This window comes from Melanaphis sacchari, unplaced genomic scaffold (assembly GCF_002803265.2).
Source record: "Melanaphis sacchari strain LSU unplaced genomic scaffold, SCAv2.0 Contig0_pilon_pilon, whole genome shotgun sequence".
NCBI lineage: Eukaryota > Metazoa > Arthropoda > Insecta > Hemiptera > Aphididae > Melanaphis > Melanaphis sacchari.
The window spans coordinates 19,310,793-19,323,158 of NW_020270366.1; the positions used below are offsets into that span (position 1 = coordinate 19,310,793).

The following is a 12,366-nucleotide window of genomic DNA, read 5'->3' on the forward strand; positions in this document are numbered from 1 at the left end:
GTCCAGGGGCTTTTAACCCTGAACATTAAGTACCTATCTCAAAACATTTTTTTTTTTTTGTTAAATATGTCGATGTTAATAATATTTACATAACTTAGGTATGTAAGTGGTGAATATCTATAATTTTACAAATATTAAATACCTATATAAATCAGTGAACCAACATTTTTCGTTGACAAGTTAGGTAGGTACTATTGTTTAAATTTAAATTTTTACACATTTAACTTAATAAAAATATTCTATTTTGGTTTATAAAATTAAAAATTAAAATATTTTAATAATTAAATTATACTTTAAATACTTATTCAATAGGCAACGAAACACTAATATACACTTTTTTTTTTTTTTTTAGAGGGTTTTCGAAAAAAAAGAATAACATTTTTAAATTTGTATATCATTAACTAGGAACATTTGATAATGGTTTTAAAACTATTATAAAATACGGTAAGTATTATGTAGTATAATAATTTTGTTTATAATTAATTAATATTGATGAATAAAAAAAGAAAAACAGTCATTTTTAGAAATTTTACCACATCTACAAATAATTTGTATTGTTAAATGTAAAATATTTGTTTTTGTTTGAAGTGGCTATTTCGTTAGGGTAGGTACTTATTACAGTTCCACTGTATGTCAGTATGAGTTACAAAGGCATAAAGTAAACAAATCAATAATAATTTAAAATAATGTTTACATTATAAAGAGGTTTCAGTGTTTCACTATAGTTTTAAGTAAAAATAAACATTTTTTAAAACGTAATTTTTTCTAAATACCTAATTAATGTTCAGTAAAAAGAATCATACCTTGTACATATTGTATTTTTAATTTATATATATATATTATATTAAGAAGTTTAATGACATGTATAAGGAAAATATTTACCATCTGTTTTTAATTATTAGTGATTTCTGAATTTATAATCACTATAATACTGTACATAGAGGTATAATACTAGAAGTAAATAAAACAAATAGCATAAACGTCATGACATCACTTTCGTGACCCTGAATTTTATTCTGGTTTTTTTTTTTTTAATATTGCACTATTATTTATCTTTTAAATTAAACTTGCACAATTTTTTTTCTATATTCAAAATTGACTTAATGTGTTAACGTTTAGGCTATTCGGAATGAGATCGTACCTCGGCGGCGACCATTTTTCGTTCGCGACGGTCAGATGCCACCACGAAAGCTCGTAAGGCTAGCGCTGTGGAACAAAGCCACGCCCATGCGCAGAAATCGGCCGCCGAGGTACGAGATTTATCGTATTTTTTAAATTTATCTACAATTTTATAAGGTTCCATTTAATTTCGTGCATAAAATACCATACCTAAGTTTTCAATAAAATTACAAGGAACTTCGTAAAATTTTAAACAGACTATTAAGGTTAAGAAAATATATGATGAATACTTGATGTATAAGTCGATTGTTGAAAACAGGACGCCCGCAAGTGTTGTTTTCGTCTTATAAACGAACGAAATATTAATTTTGTGTTAAGCGTTCAGCAGCTTCAATATAAAACAATCATCTTTAATAATAGAGAGAACTGATCAATAATTAACCTTAGAGGTAAGAAATACTATTTTAAAAATTAAAATATTGAAAAAAAAAACTCATAAGAACACAAATATTGAGCTATCATAGTTTTCAACTAATAGCTAATAAAAAAAAAAAAAAAAAAGAACACAAATAAAATTCTTACGTTTTAGTTTGACACTAGATCAATTTACTCTATTATTTAAGTGTATTTCACAAACTTGGAATTGCTGAACACAAATTTTCTGTTATATTTAATTGTTCATTATACAGAGATAATGCACACAGTGTAACATCCTTTTATAAACATCTTACAGTATAGGTAAATTAGCTGATACATTTTTACAGATTTATGATTCAAATATTAAGAAAAATTTTGAAATGTAGAGACATTTTAATTTGGTTTTATTTTTATAGTTAAGGCTCTGAAGTTGATGACCTTAAAAACATTAAAAAAAAAAAAAGAATAGTAATAATTATAAAAATCACAGCTAGCAATTACCTTATTCTATCAAAGATAAAAATCTTTGCCTTACCCGTATACAACTTGGGTAAAATATTATTTTATAAAATATAAATGTAATGTAGGTACTTATATACAGTCTGTGTAAAATAAAAATGATGCGAGTAAAAATGTTAATTGACAAAATCAAATTATAAATACAAGAAATAGAACTCAAAAGGAAAATAGGATCTAAAAATAACAAAAAATGCAAAATAAAAATTAGTTATTTAGATTCACATGTTTATGAAACATATTTGTGACCAGACAAGCATCGCCTAATAAATTCCCCCCCCCCCCCCAAAAAAAGCATCAACTTCTAAGATATACTTATAAAACCAATAATACTAATACTAATTTGTTGTCAAATAGCTGTTATTTTCTATTTTTTAATCAAAATGCAAAAATTAAATTAAAAAAAAAAAAATTTCATAATACATATTTTATTCTTAATTTTTTGAAGTAGTGTGCAGATGTTTTTAGAAGTGCACAGACTAGTTAGATGTTGTTAATATTGCTGATGGATAGTACTTAAGTACAGTAAAATATAAATATTTTCTCTTCAAATAATTTCAATTCAGACTAATCAATATTGCTGATAATAGGTATTAGTGATTATTCAATGTCTTAACTAATACAATTAATATAAGTTTATAATTAATTAGACAGCAACAATGTATGTTTAAACACATCACATATAACTGTAAAATAGGAAATGAAGAAAACATTGTTTTTTTTTTTTTTGTTAAATAAATAGATTCCATTTTCATAGTTTTCATACAAATTAAAACCATCATAAAACAATTTTCATCTTTCATCAAAAAGTTGCCTAAAATATTAAAATAATACTGTATTCATTAAGTATACTTATGAATATAATAATTATTATAACATATAAATGTTTCAGCTGCTACAGTTTATAGTATACACACAATATAGGATACTTTATAGGTAGTATTTGACTATAAAATATAATTGGTTTAAATATTTAAAATAATGACTATCAAGAAACTAGATAAATAAAACAACAATAGGTATTTTTGAAACAATTGAAAAAAAAAATAATAAAACAATAATAAAATGTAACAATATAAATATAAGACCATCAATTGCCAATATACTAGACTTAATAATACTTGTCTTAAGTGCTGTACATATCACACTTAAACATAACTAAAATCACAATAGAAATGTTTTTAAAACAGGAGAGATTTCATTATGTTGTACTTTTAGTAACAATTGTATATACCTATGCTAAAATAATTGTGTTTTTTTAATACATGATTGTACTCTTTGTGAATCGAGGAAACTAGTGTTAAATTAATAATTTAACTAAAACTATAGACCTAAAATATATAACATTGTAAGGTCTATAAGATGTTTTTTTTTTCATTATATTAGTTATGTAAATGGGTTACTACGACTCTTTAATGAAGATCTTTTTATGTCACATTCAGCGGGTCGAACTACTTCAAAGGGTGAATAAACTGGAGCTTGTGACTCTTCAGCATCACTACTTGAGTAATCTTCAAAACTCATATTACTAAAGCCACTATTTGTAGCTAATGTAGTTATCACTTTATTAGTTGCTACTTGTGTAACATTTTGGTGAATTATTTTCATGTAAATTGGTTCTTGTGGATCTAAATCCACTAAAATAGCTTCTTTTGGTTCAGATCTGAAAGGTATTTCGGTTGAATCTTCTTTTTCAAAATAAACACTATCGGCAAAATCAGCCTGTTCAAAAGGATTTGTATTCAATTTAAAAGGTACAGAACCAAATAAATCTGAATCGCTGTCTGAACATTTTTTTTTTGCCTTAGGAAATGGTGCCATTGCAAATACATCAGTATTACCTAAACTTTCATACTCTTCTCCTTCATTATCCGAAATCAATGGTATTTCAGCATCAACATTTTTAACAGATACAGGGTCACGAAGTCTAGTTGCTCCTTGGGCGTTAGGTGGAGGAATATCATCTCGTGCCATACTTTCACATTCAGCATGATAAGCTGATGATCCACATGTAATCATACTGTCTTTTACTGTCATAGTTTCAGGAATGTTTTTGTTTGTGTCTTCTTCATCATTACGAGTTTGGAGATCACTAGCCGATCCAATAGAATCATCATCAGATTGGTCATAGTCATTTTGATGTTTTTTATTTTTTTTGTCCTTTCGGAAACGACTATTTGATTTAAATTCGGGAATTTTTCTTCGCTTAGTAGATTTTTTCCTAGCTTCACCGCTAGCCACTTGACTATCATCTGAAGATACTTCATCAGTATTACAAGCTAATTTTTCATACTTTGAACGATCTTCAAGTGGAATTTTTACAAAAGGGGTAGATGAACATTCATTTGATTCCAATTCATCATCACTACGTGTTGTTGCTACTAAACCCGTAGCAATCTCATCACTGTCAGGTTCATTATTTAAAATTAATCTGTCTAATTTCAAATTGTGTTCAATGAAGTAGGTTTTCCATTTTTCAGCATTTTTTTTAAGGTCAGTGCCTAAAAAATTAAGAGATGATAGACGAAAAACACTAATAAATTCAAATTAACAATATAATATATTTTAAATAATATAATATCCAACATTTAACATGCAATTTTATAAGGTATATAAGATTAAAGGTTAATTACAACTATAAGAAATATAAAATGTAACTAAGTAGAACAGTAGTATTGTAGAAGGTAAATAATTCATGCATATATTATCACCGTTACTCGTATCTATGATATGCACAATTTATGGTGAGACATTGTTAAATGTGTATCAATCCTGATTCCCATCATGTTGCAAACCTACAAAGAACCAACCAACAAGCACCATATTACCAGATAAGAGTTTTAATGGTTGTTAAATAGCACAAGCTTAGTTAAATTAGAAACCAGTATTATATTTTTTAAGATAGGAAATAATTTACATTAGTTACAACATTTTTTAATTTAATTTTAATATTACTAAAATAGAAAAAAGTAAATTAAGAACATTCATGCTATTAGAAAATTGTATAGAAGTATAATAATATGTTAGTAAAAATAACGAAACCCATTAAGGAGGTTTCCAATATCCAAGATACAATCTGCAATAATATCCATTTATAAATTTATTTTAGAGTTTATAATAAAATTTAGAAGATGAATAAAACAATAAAGATAGTATAAAAATCATAAAATGTTATAAATGTAGTATAAATAAAATAAAATATTTGAATATATTAGAATTTTTTTGTTTTTTAAATATCTAAAGGTTTAACTGTTTGATAAATATTTCATTATAGATACATTCTTCTGATAATTAGAAAATATTTGCATATAGGTTTTTCTTAAGACAGAGATATATTGTGTTTTATACGTATGTTACAACATGCATGAATAAATTATTTCATAATCTAACAAAAATAAAATACATTTTATTATTTAAAATTTAAATAAAAATAGTTATCTCATTGAACAATGTCTGTCTAACCAAGTTTATTAAACTATTTATTAGTATTCACTATTACTTTTAAGCTACTAACCATAATAACTTAGTAAAAAAACATAAAAAGTGTGTAAAACAATATGATAGATTATTATTTTATTGATTACAAGCCTAATATTACTTGGATTTGTTTTTGCGACTTAAGTTTTTTTAAATCAAAATCATAGATTTTTATAAGACAATTTTAAAAAATAAACAATTTGTAATTAAAAATATAAATTTGTGTATATTATTATTTTTATTTTTAATTTTATTATTAACTTCAAAGCTATCACCATACTGTTAAGGAAACCTCCATAATTATGTTTTTTAAAGGTTATTATAGAAAAATTTGAATTATTTACTTACCATTAAGGGACAATTTTCTAATTGGACTATTTCCTATAGATTCGTCTACATCTAAAATATAGTACAGAATTATATTTTATAGTTTATGTTAATTTAATATTTTTATTTTAAAAATAAATAATAAAATTGAACAAACTTTTATAAGGAAATGGTGCAGAACCAAATGGATCTTCATCAGTTACATTGGATTTCATCGTTTTGGTAGTACTTTCTTGAGTTTTTTCATTAACTTCATCTAAAAATTGAACGTTTAACTAAAATAAAATAGTGTACTAATGGTACAGATTTGAATAAATTATTAATAAATATAATTTATATTAAAACTATGCAAATAACTTTTTACCATTGTCATTAGAAGGGATTTGACTAAATGAAGAGTTAAAAATTTCTTCACCATTAGTTTGATATTCAAAAGATGACGGTTCTTCAAATGGATTCCATGATGTTTTTGCATTCAAATTATTAACTTCTACCTAAAATATAATATATTAATATTTATATGGAAATAAGTATACTAATAATTGATTTTATTAAAAGAAAACTATAATAGTAGTAAATTATAAAGTACATTAATACGCACATTAGAAACTGGAAAACTAGTAGAATCATTCAAAGATACTGAACACGGTTTAGTAGAATCTCCATAAGATGTCATGAATTGATTTGAATTATCATTAACAAATATTCTAAAATAAAATATTTTTGCCAATAAAGATTACTTAATATAAGTTCTCTAAATAAAAATATTAAAACCAACAAAGAATACAATTTTTTTAATAATAATAAGAAAAATTGTATAGGTATGCATACTTGGAGAATGTAGAAGTTTCACTAACATTTCGTTTATGTTTAGGCATAGAAATTAAAGGGGATGATGAAGGTGACACTGTTGTAGATTGAGTGAATGTCGTCTCAACAAATGGATCTGCATAGTCTGTATGTTATTAATATGTATTACTTATTACTTATTAGTTTAAATTCATTTCATAAATGTTTTAGTCACGTTTATTGTCTACCTTTGGCTGGAAATAAAGCTTGAGGAGCTTTTTCACGTGGAGATATTTGTTGTGATATTTTATTTTGGTGGGATGTATCTGGTGAATGAGATTTTGCTAAAATACCAACAACTGGTTGAAATGCTCTTTTAAACGTTGGAGATGAACCTAAAGGTGGGGGTATTCCTGAACTTAAAGGTTTTGGTCTTTGCCTTGGATTCACACTAGTGCCTTCTACAACAGCAGATGAATGGTAACTCGGTTTGACATGCATTTTTGGTGTTTGAGGAACTCGTTTTTCATTAAGTGATACAACTAATTCATTGATATTTGGATTGGGAACATTCTGAAAAATATTTTAAAAATGTATGATTAAAATGACTAATCTTATAAAAAGATAATTAACAATACATTTAAATTTTGAACTGGACAATCTTTTCCGGCTAATTGGAATGCAATGTAAGAAACCTGGAAAATGTCTGGTCGTAAATCAGGTTCAATCTCCAACATGTATTCTGTAAATTATTTTTTATTTTATTTCATGTTAATTAAAGCATGAATAATGTGTTAGGTATGAACTTACTAATTAATGTAATTAATTTAATTGAATATTCTGGTGTATCTGGAATACTGAACTGACCACTTTGTATTTTTAATGGACTTTCACCAAATGGTAATGTAAAGTAGCATAACTTGTATAATAGACAACCCAAGGCCCAAATATCTGATTTTGTGGTTATTATTTTATTGCTGTATAAGTCAATCATTTCAGGTGATCGATAAGATATAGTGGTATATTTGTTAATTTCTTCTTCTATAGCATGTACTCCTTGTATATTTGGATCAAGTTCACGTGCTGTAGCAGAACCAAAATCACACAGTAAATATTGACCATTTTCATTAACCAAGATGTTTTCTATTTTTAAATCTCTATGTATTATAGGCGTTTGAGAATGGTGTAGACGGCTAACTGCTTCACATGTATCACAAAAAATTTGAAGAACTTCAGGTTCTGTTAGGCCAGATTGTAATCTAAAATACAATATAAATAACATATATTTTTAAATTAAATTAAAATGTATTTATTCTAATGTTAAGTTATTTCTCTATAATAAAAAAATAAAGGTACCAAACATTATTAAAATTTTAATATTTTTTCATAAGTATAAAATGATATAATTAACATTAAATGAGTGTTTGACACATGTCAATAATCTATAATTTATACATATTTTCATGAGACATATCAGTGAATCATTAAACTAACAAATATTGTTAAAAAATACATATTGAAGTTTAGTATTAAATAGTAGAGAATTGGGTTTCTAAATTTATAAAAAAAATATCTATTACTACTGAATTGACGAATAAACAGTAAACTAGTGATTAAATGGTACTAAGGTAAATATATTTATTAATGTCATTCAAGGCTAATAAACTAGAATTGTGAAGTGAACATTTAATTTATAATACAATTATGGTATTAATTAACAACTTAGATAGAAAATAATTAGTTAACATATATATTACTAATAAATTTAAAACTAAAAATATCTTTAAAAATTCAAATTTTGGATATTTAAACTTTGAATTATTATTTTATTTAGTCTAACTAGAACTGTATTATTGTATTAATAGATGAAAGTAGTAATAATTTCAGTCTGCCATAATATTAGTAAGGTATGGTAATTTGAGGAAAAAATGGTTATTTTAAAGGTACTTATACAATATAAATGGTAATCTTGTTTTCAAATATGGGAAATGGTATATAAGCTATTTTAAGCAACAAATGTCAAATACATATAATAATTAGAGCGCGGATTTTTAAGTAATTGCATATTTTTTACTTTTCACTTTTATGGATTTTTATCAGTTATCTTCACGAATCATAACAATTTGAATCTAATGTGAATTTTTTTTTTGCGTATTTCTGTATATTTAATGGTTATTGCATATTTTTACAACATTTGGAATGTATTATATGTTAAAGCAAAAATTTTAAAATAAAATTGTGTAAAATAACATTTTGTCAAGTAGAAATATTAAAAATAATTTTGTTGATATTAAATAATAACCAGAGTGTGGATTTATATGCAATCGCTTATTATATTATTTTTCATCTTTTAAAATTTTTTTTAGCGATCTTCACAAATCATGATAATTTGAACCTAATGGTACAATTTTATTTATATACTCCTATATATTTTTACAAAATTTGAAATATATTGCATATTCAAATGAAAATATTTTACTTAGTTTATTAAAGTAATTAATTATTTTAAGTTGTTTAATTTGTGAATTTTAAATAAATAAAAAAAAATTTTCTTGCGTATTTTTATGATTTTTACTGCAAATTTTATGGCATATTTCGATACCTTTTAGTGCATAAAAATCTGTGCTTTAATAATAACAATAAGTATCAATACTTTTATGACATGTTGGTTTTACAAATTTAAACGCAATTTATAAATCACTGTAGTATAATTAATAAATATTTTATGAAATGAGAAACAACTGTAAGGTACAGAATAATTTATGCAAAAATATAGAAAAAAAAAACCAGTAATAATTAATAATAAAACATTTTAAGACTTACTTTACATGCAAAAATTATCTAACACAACTTAAATTAATTTTTATTATTAAAAATAGAAAACATTTGTAAAGTTATTCAATTTAGATGTTATAGAAAAAAATAATTTTTTCAATTACAATACAGAAATCCATAATGTTAAATCCAAAACTCGAATTTTTTATAATTCAGATTTATAACACATCGCTAATTCAAACATTTTCATTTTTATAAAGAACATTAGAATCAGAAATGTTATTCTATGATACAGCATGTATTGTAATCTTTTTAAAGAAAAGAAATTAATTGTTATACTAAAATTTAAAATAGATATAATTTGATAATCATTATTTACAGCCTATATTATTATAGAATGCCATACTAGATATTGTTTTAATAAAATAATTGAACATTATTTTTGTACTCATTTTATCTACTACACCAATATTTAAAATATTAAAATAGAGCAAAAAAAAAAAAAAAATTAAACTATTGGTTAAAATTATATCAAGTCAAAAAATGTATATAAAATATGCAAAATTATGCACTTTAATATTTCATACATAATTTGGTAAACTATGAAATATTAACTACATTTACTATTTGAATATACATATTAATATAGAAATAAATAAATTACAATTAATATTAAAAAATTAATAAGATTTATATTCAAGATTTAAAAATAAATTTTTATAGCAGCATATATTGATCCATAATATTAAGCGATAATTAATTATTCATACAATACACAGTAGTTATTACGGTTGGAAATAAAAATTAAAATTGAGAAGTCAGTATTTATTTTAAAATGAAATTAGCTAAGTAAAATGGAAAGGGATTGTTAATTAACATATTCACTAAAATTGTTAGCTATAACCGAGAAACAAATATTTTTATAGTGCGTCTATTTTCAACATCAGTTTTGTTGAATTAAATGCGTTCTGAAATGGTGACACACAGTAGTAAACTTTTTATTTTTACAAAAGATTTTCTACAGATAATTCTTTTTATTTTTTTTATTTTGGTCCAGCAAAACATAAATACATTTTGAAAAGCTTCAAAAGGGTTACCATCTATATTTTAACAAAGAGAATGTTTTTTTAAGGTCAATTTTAATATTAGGAATCAGGAGTATTTATATTTTATCTGCTACGTAGCCAGGTGAATTTTAATCAACCTAAATGTGATTTTTATTACCAATTCAATATTAAGTGTAGTTGCATAGTTTATATTGCAATATCAGGTTAGGGCTTTTTTTTTTAAATAACTTCCTCTAACTCTTAAAAATATTATACTAATAAATAATAATAAAGTAATTGTTGAAAAAATAAACAAAACAAGAACCCTAGGAAGACCTAGAACCCAGTGGATTGGTGTAATAGCCAGAGACTTGAAGGAGATAGACCAGAATGTGACCTTTGAGTTGATTTACAATAGAGGTGGAAGGTGAAACCTATTAAAGGCAGCAATGGTCCTTAACGAACCAGTTAGCTGAGAAAGAATGAAGAATATATAATACTATACTACTATCTATATATAATAATTATAATATATCACTATAAAATATATATATTATTGTCATATTGATATTTTATTATTGTATCAAAGAGGATTTTAAATTAAAATTTTCTTTTGAATTATGTTATCATATATTACCTGTTGTTCATTAGAGTTAAGACATTAGATGGACAGTAAGGCATCAACATCAATACTTCATGAACTCCATTATTATGGCGTGTAATACTTGAGTCAATAAAGCCAACAATATTTTTATGTCCATTTAAGCTACTCTGAAAGTTGAAAAAATATATGAATGATCATATAAGTGAAATTTATCAACTACATGCTATAAATTAATAGTCAACAATCCATTCAGTGATTAATTGAAGTTTGTTAGTGTTGATGTTGACCACAAATTTTAAAATTATTTCATTAATTAAAGTATTAACATACGGCTATTTGTATCTCTTTTTTAGCAACACCCAAGTCCACTTCATCATTAACGAAGAGCCGCTTAACAGCATATTTTTTATTGTTGCTTTTTACAAGGAAAACCACAGCAAAACCTCCTAGAAAACATAACAAGTGAGTATTGCAAATATGATAATGACAACAAAAATAGCATAATAATAGATACTATTGTTATATTATTATAGGTATGGTGAGTGTACCTTCAGCAATTACATCTTCAACAGTTACAGATGTACGACCAACTGTGAACTGTTTACCAACAAAGCAGTTGGGATCTTTATTGGAGTTGTCGATTTTTGAAAAAAGTTTTTTCATATTGACTAACTGGAAAGTGTTAGGTGACACGATTATCGAGCATTCAAATACCTAGAGTAGATCGGTTTGGGACGAATTAATTTAAAAACATAATATAATTTGCAAGCGTCGTATAAATTGTACGTACTTATGCGTAGTAAAACTGTGCAGTAGTTGAAGTAGTGGCATTGAAAACGGTATTTCGTAGTCGCGACCAGACGACAGTAATATTAATAGCGACACACGCGAATTTTCCGACTACAGTTTTATATTCTGTGGTGTCATGCATATAATACACATAGAACGATCGCGGGTTAGGTTAGGTAAATTTTTCCTCTTCAAATTACATAGGTAAAAATTATTTTTTTCGGTCCTCTCCGAAAGAAATATTAATATCGTCGCACGTCAAAAACGAGCCTACTGCTGCTGTTGGCGGTGGTCGTGGTGCGAGCGAATAATAAGATAAGGAGGCCAAGTGTTCAATACGCAAAACAGCTGACAATCAAGTGCAGACCAAAATATCAGGCGAGCAGAATATCGTTGTCCTGACTCCTGCCTCTTGCGTTTATCGACCCATGTCCCATGATCGTATGTATAGACGTTCACTATTCAGTGAAATGTGTAATCCGCTGTAAATCTAATACCAAATTATCA

General features: G+C 25.3%; 1 protein-coding gene across 1 annotated transcript; it reads right to left on the reverse strand.

The window, feature by feature from the left end:
• Positions 1-3,077: 3,077 nt before the first annotated feature.
• On the reverse strand, positions 3,078-12,168 carry LOC112593847 (actin-regulating kinase 1). The gene is made up of 13 exons (XM_025338428.1): positions 11,861-12,168; positions 11,619-11,784; positions 11,401-11,516; positions 11,104-11,237; positions 7,456-7,904; positions 7,284-7,387; positions 6,894-7,218; positions 6,688-6,811; positions 6,458-6,563; positions 6,221-6,350; positions 6,014-6,112; positions 5,878-5,928; positions 3,078-4,553 (listed from the first exon to the last, which is right to left on the reverse strand). Exons 2-13 carry the CDS (start codon positions 11,731-11,733, stop codon positions 3,439-3,441), a joined length of 2,868 nt encoding a protein of 955 aa, XP_025194213.1. The 5' UTR covers positions 11,734-11,784; positions 11,861-12,168; the 3' UTR covers positions 3,078-3,438.
• Positions 12,169-12,366: the final 198 nt, after the last annotated feature.

Coding starts and splice junctions, on each gene's coding strand:
- LOC112593847 (XM_025338428.1), bottom strand. CDS start 11,733: ATGAAAAAACTTTTTTCAAAAATCGACAACTCCAATAAAGATCCCAAC. Junction 11,517..11,618: donor TGAAGATGTAATTGCTGAAG/GTACACTCACCA, acceptor TATGTTTTCTAG/GAGGTTTTGCTGTGGTTTTC. Junction 7,905..11,103: donor TTAACTCTAATGAACAACAG/GTAATATATGAT, acceptor ATTGTATTTTAG/ATTACAATCTGGCCTAACAG.